Source organism: Centrocercus urophasianus, unplaced genomic scaffold (genome assembly GCF_019232065.1).
Source record: "Centrocercus urophasianus isolate 14NV4802_14NV808 unplaced genomic scaffold, USGS_Curo_1.0 seq_16, whole genome shotgun sequence".
Classification (NCBI taxonomy): Eukaryota; Metazoa; Chordata; class Aves; order Galliformes; family Phasianidae; genus Centrocercus; species Centrocercus urophasianus.
In genome coordinates this window covers 26,347,806-26,365,267 of record NW_024884711.1, presented here as the reverse complement: position 1 = coordinate 26,365,267, position 17,462 = coordinate 26,347,806, and the positions used below count along the sequence as shown (strand labels likewise).

General features: G+C 37.4%; 1 protein-coding gene across 1 annotated transcript in view; it reads left to right on the top strand.

The window, feature by feature from the left end:
- Window positions 1-17,462, top strand: part of CDK14 (cyclin dependent kinase 14) — a 238,452-nt gene that overhangs the window by 66,181 nt on the left and 154,809 nt on the right. The window contains exons 3-4 of the mRNA XM_042817068.1: window positions 5,462-5,707; window positions 16,239-16,333. Coding sequence (XP_042673002.1) covers window positions 5,462-5,707; window positions 16,239-16,333 — 341 coding nt within the window. The remainder of the gene's footprint in view (window positions 1-5,461; window positions 5,708-16,238; window positions 16,334-17,462) is intronic.

Genomic DNA, 17,462 nt, shown 5'->3' with positions numbered 1-17,462 from the left:
ATCAAAACTTGAATGTTGATTGATTGATTGATTGATTTTTTTTTAACATTTTGCGTAAGTACTACCCAGTGGATGACCAAAGCAAAAATTTGCAGAGTACTAGATAGGAAAAAAACCCCAACAAATGAGCACAATGCATCCTCCTAGAAGACACAATGAGCTTTAGAGCAGTCTTTACACCATACAGACACATTTATTTATTTTTCCATCAGTGTGTTGGGATGTTGGTTCTGTTGTGCCAAAGCTTAAGAAAGGATTGTTCTTCATTACTGACAATGCCTTTATTGACCTGAATAAAGTCCAGTGATATGGGACAGCCATTCTTTTTCTCAGTACCATAACAGGGAATTAATTCAGGGGACATTCATGACTGTTTTAAAATTCATGACCCGTAAGGACTATAAATTACTTACATGTTTTAACTGATTACTCTCACTCTTTAAATGCTATATAATTTGAAACTGTAAATGAATTAATATGGCAGTCTTTAATTCTAAGAATAAAGTTTGCTTGGGAGCTCTGAATTTTGCCATCAATGAGATGTCTTTATTTAGAAATGATTCCATGAGGAATTATGCTTGCTTTTATTCAGTGGAGCGTATTATGGAGTTCTCTGATGCAGCAACTTGAAAGTTCAGGCTCTTCAGCTTTAATTTTTATTGGGGAAAAAAAAAAAAAGAGTTGTTTGCAGCTATTATGCCTTGAGGTATGATAAACACTGTGATGCTGGAGTGGGGCACAGAAGAAACAGTAGTCCAGTGATTCTTCCTGATGTAGTGGTGATTAAGCATGTTTATCCTAGAGTGGCCCTGGGATCTTCTCAAACCAACTTGAGACTGAATAGGACGACAGGAGAAAAAAGGCTGGCCAGGCTGTTTTGTTGTCTGCTATATGCTATTTTCTGATAAGAAAGTGTAATCTGTCATGCTTTTTTTGTGGTTCTCAAATTAGGAGTTGTAATGTGTATGATGTTTTAATGTTCTGGGTGTGTTCTTACTTTAAATAAATAAAAACACAAGAGAAGCACTAAAATAACCTCTTGTACCAGAGTGCACTAAATTTTATTTTGTGTTACATTGCCAGAAGCTATAATAGCTTGAGTTAATATTAGAATTGCCATGACTGCTATGATTAGATAGATAAATCATCCTTTATTTTTATTTTTCAAAAGTAGAGAAGAGCTCTTCAGGCAGCTGCCAGGTGAGACTTTGTGCTGTAGGTCTTAAGAGGCAAATGACTTTTGTCTCATCATCTCGCATTTTGTCTTAGCTTTTTAGTTGAGACAGACTAAATAATTAGGGATATGTTTAACAAGGGGATATCCTTCAGCTATCAGGGCGTGCAGAATTAATGAGACATCCCTCGTGGTTTTGGAGACTATTTGGAATATTGATGTTGAGGCTGGCAGTGGGGAGTGAGACAATGTATAGAAATATAACTGTGTATTTAATGTTAGAGATTGCATGTAACAGGCAGAATGTTCACAGGGAAGTGCTTCTGTCAGATTGCACCTAGGATGACAGGAATCTTTTTTCCAAGGCCAGGCTCAAGGATGCTCACTGTTAGAAACAAGTATGTATTGCTATTTTCAGATTTCCCATAAAGATGCTGAGTCCCTGGACAATTTCTAAGTGCTTTTCCCAAACAGTATCTTCAAAACGAAAAAACAAAAACACAAAACAAAAAAAGTTTCTGTAGGACTACTCCATTCTCTATGGAGGAGAGCAAAGGAAGACATAAGTACTTCAAATCTCTGAATCTTACATGTAGAGTTTGCTTGTGTGAATACCTTCCATACCTCATACCACCTTTGCTTTGCTTTACTTTTTTTCCTGGCAGGCAAGTGTGTTTTATACATTGGTACTAAGTCTGCCCTTGTTCCTGCCTCTCTGTAGCTGCTCTTGTTTACATCTGCTTTTCAACATGCTTTTGGAAAGTGCCCTCATTGTGCCTTCTGCCCGGCAGGAATGCTGGCAATGGGAAGCAGGCACAGCTCCCTTCTGCTTACAAAGTTCTCAAAAGTGAATCAACCGGTGACTTTCTTGGGCCTTTACTACTGGATGCATTAAGTTGGTTGATTTTCTGTGTCCTGTTTCCTATAAAGAAGAGAGAAAGCATAAACTGAGAACAGAGAAATGTTCCCCAACCTTATGAGATGTGCTGGCAGAACTACCTGTTCTGAAAGAGAGAGCTATGACTTGCACTGCACATGTTCTAAAAGCCAAGTCATTTCTGGAATATGTTTTGACATGTGAAAGTTAGGCTTTGACTGTAACTTGTGGTGGGGAAAAGTACTGAATCGTGGTAGAAGCTCCTGAAGGGGAAGGAAATGCTCAGTGTTAAAATACCGTATTATTTATTTGTATGATGATTTAAGAAATAATAATTAAAAGTGCATAATGGCTCATGCTAGGAAGAACTTGTGTTAAATGAATATGGCACTTAATATAATTTATCTTGTTTAGGACCAGACAAGTTATCATCTATATGGTGTGTATTTGGTCTAAATATTTGTGATAGTTCAAGTACCATTAATCACATCTTTATGTAACGCTGCTTTTAGACCATGGTAGCATTTACAGCATCCCAGTAAGTGTCTGTGCTGCAGTATTAAGTACAGAATTACATAGATTTATAGAGCAGGGGAAAGAAGAGGTAATGAATCATTTAGATTGACTTCCTGTATGTCATGAGCTGTTACACTTTGTTTAACTTTGTTTTTCGTTCCAGTAACTGTAGTTAAGCAGATATTCAACAGAATCATCTAGTTTTGAGACTGCAGTGGATGACTTTGTCATCTTTATTGGAATGTGTAAGGGTTATTCTGCATGTAGCTTGAATAAAAGAACAGTGCCCATTTCAAGGAGCCTATGACTTTATGTACACATTTGAAACATGAGATGGGCTATAAAGACTCTCGTCTTACAGGCAGCAAAATGGACTTAGAGATAAATTCTGATTGATGCTGAGGAACACAGAGAAGCTTCTAAAGGAGGCAAATACTGAGCTTTAGCTGAAGCGCGGTCCGTCTCTTACGCAATGAGCAAGGTGGAAATGAGTAGGTAGGTCAGACCTCCTGTCAGCAAGGAGCTATCAGGTGATATACAGTGAGTCACTGTTCTAAGAGTTTTTCTGACATTAAACATTTGTATATACAAATATACAAAAATATATATATAAAATATGTATGTATTTTGTATATATGCATTTGAGTGGCTGAAATTTATAGGAATCACTTTTGTAACACAGTGCAAGGAAAAATGATACCTAAAAGGTTGAATTAGTGTAGCAGAAGAGTTCAGACCTGTGCTGTTCCAAAGAGTGCTATGGACATCCCAATGAAATCTAAGATCACTTACGTGCACAAGAAGGCTTCCAAAACATATTAAGCATCACGTTTGCTCAATACACTATTCCTTATTTGCATGATAATTCCCTTTGATAAGTCACATGATAAGTAAAGTAAGTTCACAGTTGGCTGGAGCAGAGGAAGTCAGGTTTGTGACAGCAGGGTTTTCATGGTGGCTGTGAGCATCTCTGCTTGCTCACCTCTCTGCAGTCTTGTCTCCTGCCCTGGTTACACTGGCATCCCTGTGCCTGTGGATTGCCTGAGTTCTGTGTAGAAGACTGACTGGTGTGTGGCTTGTTCCATCCCATTGCAGGTCTGAGGCTGGCTCTTAATGGGTGATTGCAGGGACTTTTGTCCTACTCGTGATTCAATGGAATGACCTTAAGGTGCAAGCATTCCCCTTCAGTATCTAATTATAAACTGTTATTGTTTCCTATGAAGAGATGATAAATAGTAACAGATGTGCTTGTTTTTATTATTATTATTATTATTATTATTTATTTGTTTATTTTAATGCAGTGCCTACTTAAATCACATTAGAGTGAGAAGTGGAGACTGCAGTGGATAAAGTATTGAGATACTGCACTCTTGTAGCTATGGATTGCAAACATTTTAACTGTTCGCATGTGCCCTTTGGTGATTTGAAGACAATCAGCTTTCAACTTTCTCTCCCCATCCCTTGTCCCCGTTGTCTAGTTCATAGGCTTTCAGAGACTAACAAAAACAATAATCTCGAAACGCCTTTTTTGGAAGCAAGCGTGGCAGGGAGGCAAATCTAGAGAGGACAGTGGGAAGTATGTGTGTGTGTGCCTGTACGTGGTCATTGTTTTAGGGGACAAAAGAAACCAATTAGTTTTACAAGAAGACTAATTAAAAATGCTTTGTGCAGCAGCTCTTTATCTTTTTTCTCTGAAGTAATAGACCAAAATTACATAATTGCTTTAATTTTGACCTGGGAGAGTATTATCGTTTGGAATGAAGAGAGGCTGTTCATTTTCTCAGTTAAAAGTTGGTTAAGTTTTAGTCTTGGAGAATCCATGTTAATAAGAACAAATGTGTACCCTGCTGAAGGTGGCTTGTAATGCCCGTAGTGTCTTGAACTGGGGCTCAGCTGTGGATGGCAGCCTGGCTAGGTGACACTGCACAAGAAGCAAACTTTAATTGTTAAAGTATGAAGGAAATTTGTGATCTACTTTTACAGTGAATCACCTAAATCAGGAAACCTCAAACGCAAGGAATAGCCACCTAGTATTTCTGTGATCAACTGTAATGAGCTGAGTTTCAAGGCACCAAATTCCTCAAGGCAAATTGCAAAGAACAATCTAATGGGATAGATGAGTGGACAGTGGAATGCAAAAAAAAAACAAAAACAAAAACAAAAAACTGCATAAGATACATAAAACTACACAACTGGAGTGTCTTAAGCTGGCTGTTCTGCTCAGTGAGTTCTCTTGCTTGAGCTGTAACCTGCCTGGGTGGCTCAGGAAGCAAGCTGTCATCTGTGGGGCTGGGAAGCATCGTGCTTCTCGGTAAGGAAGAATGGGAGTTCTGTGCTTTAGTGCACGCTAAGCTGCAGTTGCACATCTCAGTGCCTAGAACTGATTTATTGATTTCATTTTCTAAGGCATATGGTGATAATAATAATAACACTGTATAAGCATTATTTAAAAATACAGTAATATACTGGGATTGGATCTCAGGCAGGCCAGTACCAAGGTACACACCCAAACTGCCATCATTTATTCAAGCTTAGGCACATCCAATTTTAAACAAATGGAAATCAATACTGCTCGCAGATATCAGCAGCTGGATTGAAGAAAAAACTGAAATGGTATTGCAGCTAAGAAGAGCCTGTATGAGAAAGCACGCAGATGTATGAGTGTTATGTATGTTTCTCTTCTGTTTTTTTCAGGAACTTTTAGAACACTATACAAACGTGCATTTATTATTATTACTGTCAGTTTATATTCCCTATGTAAAATGAATATGTGATTTCAATATTTCAATAGAAAGTGAATGCCTATGAATGCTGGGGCCTTTTTTAATGCTTATACATGGATCGATACAGACTCAGCCTGTTCAAATCAATGAATGCTGCTTTTTTCCTTTCAGATATGTGTCACAAAGATGTCTACACGGAACTGCCAGGGAATGGATTCAGTGATCAAACCTCTGGATACAATTCCTGAGGATAAGAAAGTCAGAGTCCAGAGGACCCAGAGTAGCTTCGATCCCTTTGAGAAACCAACTAATCAAGTGAAGAGGGTTCATTCAGAGAACAACGCTTGCATTAACTTCAAAAGTTCATCTGCAGGGAAGGAATCACCCAAAGTCCGACGGCATTCCAGCCCTAGCTCTGTAAGTTTGCAATACTGGTGTCTGGTGGTGTTAATAACACTGAATAAATGTTTTCTTCTTTAAGAAGAAACTTAGAAACAAAGCAGAAGCTAAAATGCTTGCAATGCAAATTTCTAATGTTTCATTTAAAATATATGTACCAAAATGTAAAAATATATATATATATATATTGAAAGATAACATGTTGTGAGATTCTTCTCACCTCGATCACTGTGTGTAGTTTTGACAAAACAATGAGAAAGACATAAAGCTATTAGCGTCCAAAGAAGGGCCTGCTATGAAGGTAGAGAAGGGTCTAGAGAGCAAGGTGTATAGGGAGCGGCTGGTTTGCTCTGCCCAGAGCAGAGGAGGCTGAGGACTCATGGCAACTGGGTCAGGGAAAGGGGTCTTCAGCAGAGGCTGACTGGGCACATAACAGGCTCCTTGGGGTCGCAGCCCCAAGTGCCAGAGCTCAAGGAGAGTTTTGTCAGTGCTGTCAGTCACAGGGTTTAATTTTGGGTGGTGCTGTATGGAGCCATGAATTAGACTCAGTGATCCCTGTGGGTTCCTTCCAACTCTGGATATTCTGTGATTCTATATCTGTGATACCTGTATCTATGTATGTTAAGGAATTTTTGAGCATTTTTCTCCTGATCCTGATTACAGCTGCCTTGATGTTTACATTGCAAATTTTGTAGATTACTTACTGGTGTGGACAAATTTTTTCCCACGATGTGTAGGAAACCACATGTATTGCGTTTTGATTTTTAGATTTTAGTTTCAGAGTAATTTGAGAAACCAGTCAGATTTGACTGATTTTGTTTACATTTTAAAATTCTCTTTTTAAAATAAAATAGTAAAGCTAGCATTTATTTACCTGTCAGAAACTGTGTGTGTGAGAGAAAACAACTGAGAAGGGGTTGGCCATACATCATCACTGTTGTTTTTCTCTCAAGTACTTTGAAAGAAACCAGATAAATAAAATGTCACATCTTCCATGAATAATACCCAGACATATTTTCCCCCAAAGACCTTCAAAATTATTGAAAAACTATGTCTGTTATGCTTTTGCAAGAAAAAGAATTCATAATAACGTGACCTTTGAGATGAAGACTGCAGATCTCAGCAGAATGTGTGTAATGCTGCAAATATTAGTTGGCACGAAGTAATTTTAAAGGTTGATTTTTCTTTCTTTTTTCTTTCTTTCTTTCTTTAATTTTGCTCTATCTTCTGGATATCTCCTGTCCTCTGTACAGAAGTTTGACTGAATTCTGTCAGACTTGTAAGAAGAAGTGACAGAGATTCATTTTCAGCAGATGAGCTTCTCTTAACCTGTGGGAATTTAATGGATAAGATGTCATGCCTCTAGGGGACTGTCCTTTGGAGAAAAGGTTACCTTTTTAAATGTAACCATCTGTAGCGAAAAGAAACGTGATTTTTCAGTATTATATGGTGTTATACAGCTGCTGCATGTCCCACATCAGCTCATAACAAGGAGTTCTTACCATAAAACTGCTACAAACAATAAGGAAGGATGGAGCTTTTATTTTTCTTGGATTGTTTTGGGGATAATTGTTTTGCATAAGCACTACAAGCCGTGCATATTCAGCATCCTGTCTGTTGGTCAGACTGCAGCTGTTTATTTCTTGCTGATGTCTATTGAAATAAAACTTTTTGGAAGGTGAGGAACTTCTACACTTACAGTTTGCACGTTGCTTACTTGTGAATGATGCGTGACTATTGGTTGGCAGCTCACCTATCAAAGTCCATGATTTTTTCTGAAAGGTCCTCACATTTTGTTGTGGTCTTAACTTATTCCACATCTCTGCTGTTTTGTCTTGTTCTTCATAGAATTTGTTACTAATTTCTGTTAATGTTTTGCACACTTGGTTGCTGTTCAAATAAAAATCCTTTCATTTACTTTGCTTCCGGAGTTTGGAACTTATTTTGGAAATGTGTTATTAGCATCTTGTTCTTCTTTTCCAAAGGGCTGGTGCTCTCCTGTGCCCACACACTGTCCTGTGATCCCCATAGTTTCTCATGTACATAACATTAATGTTTTCTCTACTGCTGTGTTGTTCTATAAACCCCCACCATACACACTGCTTGCTGATCTTCTTGTGGGCTGAGTCACAAACATTTATTGGGGATGTCTCATGTTTTAAAGTGGATGCATAGGAATTTCCTGAAGAACAATTCTGATTTCTTAACTTCCTGTAATTCTCTGTGATTTTTATAGCTCTATTCAGGGAAACTCCCTCCTTCTGCTCACATGCTCTGTTAGTCATTTTTTAACTCTTCCTCAAACAAGGTGCTCAGAAGTGCACTTGGCAGGGAATAGTTTGTGGAATAATGTGGGTATTTCAGTCAGTGAAGAAAGAATAGAAACTCACAGCAAAAGGCAGTGTTACCACTCTATTGATGGTAGTTCACGCTCGGTCCTTGACCGGCAGACCTGAAATTCTAACATCCAAGGCAAGGATGTGATCAAGCCATTCCCTTCCCCAGAGCTGGCTGCATTGCCTCAAGCACAAGATGTTCTGTTGCACATTTCATTGAACAGATGCCTGTATAGTTAGTTGCAGGGATTTGTCATTCTCTTGTTTTGAACTACAGTTGAATTGACCAAGGCTTTATTTTTTTTTTCCTTCCCTAGTCCTGGTGCTGTGTAGCAGATTCCCTTGATGGTTCCTTTTCAAATTATTACATTTTCTTTCGTGTTAGAGAGCTGCTCCATATTCTCCCTTATAATTCAGTAAGTTGCTTCTCAGGAAATTCTTCTGCTGTGTGAATGATGCCATTCTGAAATGACAATCCGATTTCTGTAAAATATCTTGAGCATGCTATGCTTCTTGAGTTGCACTGGCTACAGCTGTGTATTTGTGATGCAATTTTGACTGTTTCATATAAACTATTTTTTAAGGTACTCTGATACAAGTATACTACTTTCAGGTTTCATTTGCAGTACTTGATTCCTAGAGGCTCTGTATTAGAAGAAGGCTTCCTTCTTTGGAAGTTTCTTTGTTTTGGATGTGTTTCTTTGCTTTCATCATTTGAGTCCTCTGTAGACATCAGTTGGAGAATTGATGTCTTACAAAAGGTTGAGGCTTGCAAGCTCTCTATCAATCTGTGCCTCTTTCTAGTCAGATGGAAGTTCCTAATTGGTCTCAAAACTAACATTTCTCAATATAAACCTTTTTTTCTAATGCAACTCTCTGGCATTTATCAGCCTTGACGCTTGGTGAAAATCAACAAATAATACATGGATGTATTATTTAATATATAGATGGAATGTGATCTCTTGTACATTTTCTGTACCTTCTAAATGCTATGATGAGAAAGATGAAGCAGAAGTTTGTGGAAGCTGAAACTCAGTGTTCCTGCCCACGGATTGTCACTTGGAAAATAAACCATTTGCTCTTTAACACAAAGTAATTTTCTACACTTAATGTCACACCTCCAACCCCGTGGAAATTCCGTGTTGTTAATTAGTGCGGTAGCAGTATAATTAGCACAGCAAGAAGCTAGCATGTTAAATGTAAAAATCAGTTTGTCTTATAAGAACAACAATAAAAAAAGTCCTTCCACCTGACATTTATGTTCTCTTTTTCTGCAAAACAGTGACATTGCATTGTATTCCCCTGTCCTTCTTTTAAATATAGGAAAAACCCACAACATTTATGAGTGTGATATCCCAAATGTTTATACTGATTGAAATGAAATGTAATTATGGAATGAACACTATAACAGAACAAACATGCTTTTTTAATACATCAGAATAATGGTTGTTCTTCACCTTGCTGGTTATAAAGTAGATGTTAGCTTACCTGTGGGTCATCTGTCAGCTACTGAGGGTTGAAGGTGATGTGGATCAGAGCAGAGATCTGCCTAGCCACAAGAGTGTGTGTGTATATATATATATATATATACATACACACATATATATATATGTATATATATATGTGTGTGTGTGTGTGTGCATATGGAAAATGTGTATCTCTTCTAAAATCATTGTTAACTCTGCCTACCACGAGAATAAACTTGTTTTTCTCTGCTCGCTATTAGGTGAAAGAGTAAAACCATGAAATAAGCTAGGCAAAAGAAAAACAGACACAATTTAAAACCAAACATATGTGCCTCTGCCCAAAATAACTCTTGCTTTGGAAGTCGATTGGACTAATTCCCTGAAAGTTATATTTGAGATGCTTGCTCTTTGTGCACACACGGCCACGTTTATTGTTCTCCAAGGTAAAGTTTCATTGTATTCAGTATTCATATTTTATATACTACAACAGTGCTTTGCACAGTGTGTACATAGAATAGTGCAGGTTTTATAAGCTAACCAGTCCAGTCAAGATTTAGCTCCATGCTGGTGCTATGCATTGGTTTGTTCTTTGGATGACTTAGGATTCACGGCAGTGAATTCAAATGTCACGCTAAGTTATGAGCACTTTCAGTAGGAGAAAAACTAAATGCAGTGAAATACTATTTTTTAATACATGTAAATGCATAAAAGTGTATTTACATAAATGGAAAAAAAAAAAAAGAAATCAGACAAAAATTAGTTGAATAAGCAGTGCCTTACTACATTTAGTCTGCACTGTTTTTAAGAGAGCAATCTCTCCTCAGTTTTTGTAACTTCTGTTGATTTTCAGACCAGTTGCAACTTTCCTCCAAAGAAATGCAAATAAAAAATATGAACTGATCCTACTAACTCATTGCAAATCAGCTGCATAAAAAGCCTAACTTGAAAACAGAAGCTAAATTTAGAATTTTGTCTAAAAAGAAAGGGTTGTTTTTTCTGCCTAAAGACTTCATGTGCTGTTCTCACCTGTGTTCCTGTTCAGGTAGGTGGAACTGTCTCCATTTTTAGGAAGCAAAACAAGGATAGCTGCATCCTCCTTGGATAATATTTTTCATTGAGGTAGGATACATTCAGAGTTCAGTGTAGAGTGTAGGTTTTTCTTCTCAGGCAAGAGGGAAGCTCTAAAAATCTTAACCTGGGGGATACACTTTAACTGATAAAGCAAATAAAATGTGGCAGTTGGTCCAGCTCCTGTGCTTTAATAGCCTGGGGAACAAGCAAACATCTTTATAAATGGCACCCAGCCCTCCTGGAGAGCTCTGTGGTAGCTCAGGTTGCTCATTTACAGCTGCATGTCATGTGGGTGGGAAGATGCAGGGCACAGATCAGGCAGTGGAGGAGAGCTCCTAGGGGTGCTCAGTTTGTATTCTTTGATCGTAGCTCTAGACGGCTGTCCAGCTTTAAAGGTTTAAAACTGAAACAGTGGGATCATAGTGATATGATAAGACTGTAAGAGATCCCCTTATTGTGAAATGTGCTTAAGGTTTTATAGAGTGATTTTACCACTGCGTCAAAGAAGAGAAAATATGAAATGTTTTAAAAGCAATCTTCAGTTTTTGCAATTTCATCTCAGGCCTTTTGGCCTACCTTTCACTTTCAGGTTATTCTAGCAATAAATTTATTTCTTTTGAGTCATACAACAGAAAAGATATTTAGTTTTGATATAAAATAATTCACGGTGCTACTGTGAACATAACAGTTTTCCCTTGAGGATGGCTTTATATTGAAGTTTAATATCCCCCAGATTTTATTTTGTTTTTAAAGAAAATCTATTTAAAACTTAAGCTCAGGAGTGTGACAGTTAAGTGTGACATTCACAAGCTGTTTTATAGTTATGAAAAATGCATGAGAACATAACCCACACAACTTGTGTAAGAACAGTCAGGTGATTTTCAATGTAATTTTCCATTAAAGCTTTCTATACTACCAAGATTTTGGAAATTTCTGAGAGAAACAATGTTCACGTGAGAATGTAGTGTGAGGACTCATCCTGCTTGGAATAACTCTGTTATCCCTTTTACAGTCTGTATCAGTGTAATGCTTATTTGAAATGACCTGGTCAGAAAAGACTCTTTCCTCTTGTTTCTTTTTCTCTCTGTTATTTTTAATATGCTCAAGTCAGTTTGAAATAGCTTCTTCTATTTCTGTGTTCAGTACTTTGGCATACTCTTTCTATGTCTGTTACTATGATCTTTATTTAATTAGCTAGAGAAATTAGCTAGAATCTTGGTTGTTGAAACCCATCCAACAAAATTGCCCTCTCCCAGCACTCCGTGGTGCTGTGAGCCTAACCCTGCACTGGGAAAGCTGTAGGCTAATAATAAGAAAAGTACATTAATGACAACTGTTTTCAAGGAAAGCAAAGCACAAAGGCAAACAGTGTGGTTTCTGAAGGGAAAAAAGTGCACCTCTCTGCGCTTCTGTCCTCTGGGGAATAACATGATCCGCTGCAATCTGTGCTGGCCTCCACGGAGACCTGGTTCTATTTGCAGTTCTTCAAAGGCTCAAGCCCCTTGACTTCCTTCTGTCATTGTATCTCGTCTATCTTTCCCATCTGAATTCTCTGGAAGATCACTCATTTCAGTGACTTGCCTATCATTTGTTTATTTATTTATTTTAGCAAGTACAAAATTCTGACACTGAACTTTAGAAAAGATCAGTCTTTAGCTTTTATCAAAGGAATTATGATAAAAGAATTCATAGAAGAATTTTGGAAGCTTGAATTATCTACAGGTACCTGTACAGTTTATGCATGCAGTAAAGAACTGGTTTTCAGACAAAGAACAATGTGTGCTGAGCTCACATAGGTAGGTGTTCAGTAGGTGCTCTGGAGTGCAAGGAAGGAAGGAGGAATAAGAAAAAAATAAAAATTAAAAAAAAAAAAAATTGAATAGTGACAGAAGTAGTTGAGCTTCAAGAAGGAGCTCTGTACAAACATTTATCAAATTATGTGCATTCAGCTAAAATTAATACTCTTTTCCATTGAGAAATCTTGTCTGGGTCAAATCGGAGGATTGCAGTAGTTTCCTAAAATGCAGGGAGACTTCTTGTGAGGTGTGTCAGTGGCTGATGCAAGCACTGCAAACCCAGTGTGCTCTGGATATGTCTCGCTTACTGTGCGTGTTTCAGTCAACTGTGTCCTGAACAGAATATGGGGCTCCTGTGACTCAAACACACATCTCTATGAATATCTATTCTGCTATATTTCACTGGAGGAAATGCTGAAAACCTAAAAAAGCAAACAGACGATTATATTTAAAAGTGAATTTGTATGTTGGATTTGTAGTACTACCATTAAAAAATCTGTGCTGTTATCTTGCTGTAACAAGATGTATTTTTTAACAAAATTGAAAATGGTTGAGAAAGTTAAACTAATATAGAAAAATCTGAATAATAAAATTCAAAGCTATGAATCTGGAAAAATACTCATAGGAAAGAAAGTGCAATCATAAACCAGTTGGAAATTGTTATAGTGTTTAGCAATTACACAGAATTTCAGATTCAATCAATTCCGTAGCACTTTATTTATATCTTTTTGAAATCAAATGTAGTTTTTGGAAAATTTCATATTTTTAATTATGTGAGTTTGACTTGGCTTTCTAATCCAGACATATAGGTAAGAATTGTCTGAACTAAGCAAATGCAAGCAATGGTAATTGTACTTTGAATTAATGTATGAGATTTCGTTATAAAAAAAAATGTTGGGTAAATGGTAATTTTGTTAAATGGTAATTTAACAAAAGTGGTTGCATGTGCTGTGTGAGATCTGTCTTGATAGTTCATTAATGAATGCCTTGCAAATTAGTTTGCAAACTGTTTCACTTCTTCAAAATTTCATCATGTTTTGATGCTGAGTATGGAAATATAGTATAATTTAGAGTATCTAAGCAACTGCAATTTTTTTAATTTATTTTTTAAAAATCCTCTGAAGTACTTTTCTACAGCAGATCCCTTCAAGAATTCCAAGTCTTTTCAAGTTACTAACGCAAGAAAAAATAATGAAGGTCTAGTAGTGTGTGAGTTTGGAGTTTGTGAACATCCCTCTCAGTACTCCTACCTGAAGTTGTTGAGGTGGTCTGGAGGAGGGCCACAAAGATGATCAGAGTACTGGAGCACCTCTCCTATGAAGTCAGGCTGAGAGAGATGGGCTTGTTTGGGCTGGCGAAGAGAAGGCTCCGGGGTCGCCTCATTATGGCCTTCCGATGCTTAAGGGAGGAGTGACAATGAATGCAAAGAAGGAATGGTTTTAAACTAAAAAGGGGAGATTTAGGTTAGATGTTAGTGGGAACATTTTTACTCAGAGGGTTGTGAAGCACTGACACTGCTGCCCAGAGAAGCACTGGATGCCTCATTTCTGGAGGCCTTCAAGGCTGGGTTGGATAGGTCGCTGAGCAGCCTCATCTGGTGATGATAGGGGATTGGAGCTACGTGATTTTTAAGGTAGCTTCCAACCCAATCCATTCTATGGTTCTGGAGCAGAGAGCTGAACTTCACTGCTGGAGTGTGGTCATGGGAGGAGACAAGGAGACCCACAATGGTTTACCTAGTGTAGGATGAAAAGTTGCTAGCAGGTTGCACTTCAGCTTGATTCTAGTCTACTCTTAATTGGGCAGGCACGGGATGAGGAATCTGAGCTGCCTGGTGCGGGCACGTCAGTCAAAATCAGCTCCTCTTTTCATCGAAGAGGAGTGAGCTGGTCCTGCCAGTGCGAGCTCTGATTTGTTTATCTGTTCTTGGTGAAGATGCAGCAGTTCTGAGGGGAAGAATGAAGCAAGAGACATGACCATAGGGCAGTGCTGCTGGCAGCTGGAACATGGAGAAAGGAGCCTGAGGTTGTAAGAGTAATTACTACTGTTGATTTACTGAGTGGTAATGCATTAAAGGCACCCTGTTTCCTATCAAGATCTTAAGGTGTTACAAGTTGTTATGGCCTTTTACATTATGGTTTCCAGAGGTATAAAATTAAAGTAAATCACAGTGTGAAAATAAGAGTGAATGTGAAACACATGTATAAAACATGTTCTTTTCTTTCCCTGCTATATGAGGAAGATAGCAATGAACTATTTACTGTTCACTCGAGAAGCATTGGCACTCCAAACGAAGCTACTCATTGTGTGTTCACTGCAGTCTGCAATGGGAAAAATAATTTCCTATCACTTTATTATACAGCAGGCGCTTAAATACCTCAATGCTTTTCTTTTATTATTTTGTAATGTTACATTAGTCCATAATTAGACAATTAAATGAGAAAGCTACTTGAATGAATGTTTTAGTCACCTCTATTAGTGACATCTGTAATACAGCTGCAATTAAAAAAAATAAAACTTGAATTCCTAATCAAGCAGAATGCCTTTTTAAGCATTGATCTGGGAGCCAGCCATGTTACTCTCTTATCTGTAATGAAGTGTGGTCCCAGTAATGCAAGAGGAAAAAGATCAGAGAGTTCCCTTGTGACGTATTTTCATCAGTTATTCATATTTAGGACTTGCATAGCAAAATAGTAGATTGTTCTGTGTACTGAAGAGAGATGACAAGGCACAATTTTGCAAACATACATACATAATATATTTATTCTGATACAGTTCAATAGAAATCTGGGATCTTAGTCCCAGAAAATGTGTATGTGTGCCAGAGTGCCAGAATTATGGCTTGGGAAATATTTAGAGCAGCTAAGGAAAGAGAATTTTTGTATTTCCTGGTTCATGGTTAATTAGGTGTAATGAAGGCGTATGAGGCCCATGTCGTCCTACCTGGGATGCTCTTGCCTGTTTAAATGGGAGCACTTTTTAGGCTCAGATGATTTAAAACTTTCAACCATGGCTGTAAAATAATTTAGGCACAGCTGTGTTCTGCACTACAGTAATTGTCTCCTTCCGAAAAACTGAAACTTGAGTACTGCTTGTAAATTAGACAGAAGATCTCAAATGTGAATCTATATTATCTACAGCAGCTTGGAGTCTCCCAGCTGAATTCAACACTCCACATGCTCAATTTTCTTGGCTGCTTTCTGTTGTAGGGTTTTGACCAGAGTGCTATGGAGACAGTCCCTGAATCTGATGTGAGCATCAGTGCTGATCCCCCCTGAATTTGTGCCCTTTGGTTGGTTGAAATACAGGACATATGACCACTGCAGTCTAAAATACCTGTCAGTGATGATGGCAGTTGCAAATCAGTTTTTTTGCTGTGTACCTCTGGTCCAAGGAGACATAAAAATCATTTCTTCTCCAGAAAATGGAATATGTGGATGCTTGGAGAAACAGGGTATACTTCAAAATACTCAGATGTTTTCCAGGGACTTCATCATATGCTGTGCAAGATAACAAAGATAATCTGATTTAGTTGCAAGTGAGCCTTTTCACTGTATGAGGTGATGTATGTGAAAAATGAAACTGAAGTGTCCCTTTGATTAAGAACAAAATCCTTTTGATAGTTCTGGAGATGTAAATATATGGTTAATATGGGCAACTACCATCTGGAGAGTTTATTGATGTTATGATGTTTGCTGGAGTAGCCTGTTTTGTCATTTTATTAGTTCTGCTATTAACTTTTTTATTGCTGGGTGCTAAAAATGTGCAGGTGTGTGAGGTTTCATAAAAGCATTTGATCTTTAAAGGCTGAATCAAAGCAGTTAAAGTTTTTGTTGCAGTAGATGCTGACAGGTCTTTTCTTTTTTTTGCTCCTGTTTAGCCTACAAGTCCCAAGTTTGGAAAAGCAGACTCATATGAAAAACTGGAAAAACTAGGGGAAGGGTCCTATGCTACAGTATACAAAGGGAAAAGCAAGTAAGTCATGGTTTCTTTGTTCCATTATTATTATTATTATTATTATTATTATTATTATTATTATATTGAAATGAAATGTCTGTTGTTGTTGTTGTTATTATTATTATTATTATTGTTATATTTGACACTTGATTTCAATAAATAAGCAGAAAGTAGTAACTGGTGTTGCTGCAATTGTTAGAGAACCCCATGAATGAATGTAGATGGCTACTGATTTCTTGTGTTCTCTACTGAAAGCAATAGCAGAGGTAACAGCAGAAAGCAGAGGTAACATTACTTCGTGTCAAAACAAGATGATTCCATGTAGTTAATCTGATGTTTTCTTTATACTTTATTGTTGCACTACTTTCTCAATATACATACCAAGTGAAAAGTATGATATTTAATTTTCATAGATAAAAGCACAATATCCTACCAAGTAGTTTTTTCCAATGTCCTGACAGCAATATTGACTATATTTATTACATGAATTCGTTAATCTTTTGTTTGTCTTTCTAAAAAGCATGAATAAAATACCAAGAGCTGTTACAAATAATGTATGTTCCAAATTGTAAATGTAAAAGGAGTATTTACACTCCTGCCCTGCTGATGCACATATTATATTTCAGTGGCAGCTTTCTTCAAGAAAATGCAGTTGTTTTGCATTGTGAAGAGTTCAGTTACATGTCACTATAAATTCCAGGCGTAATACATAAATAATCTTTTTATTGAGGTCTACATAGCTGGCAGAGAACATATAGATTTCAGCTTGTGCCTTATCACTAAAATCCTTTTACAAAATCACAGCATGTATCTGGTGATAGTTACCTGATATGCTTTGCCTTTCAATAAGATTGAACTAAGGAAATGGGGTTACTGGATGTCTTGTCAATCATTGGAATTGACCAAAAGTTAAAAGGAAAGCAAAGCACATCCCTGAAGCGATTTCATTCAGTGGTGATTTGTGAGTGTGCTATAAAGCATATATTGGTTGGAAATACTTCATTTGTTTTAATGGAGCTGACTGCAGATCTGTGAGAAATACTTCAATGGTTTTAATGGTAGCTGAATAATAAATTGATATTACTGGGTGTTCTGCATTCCCCACTTTGAATAGCAAGCTCTAAACAAGTTGGTGTGAATTATAATA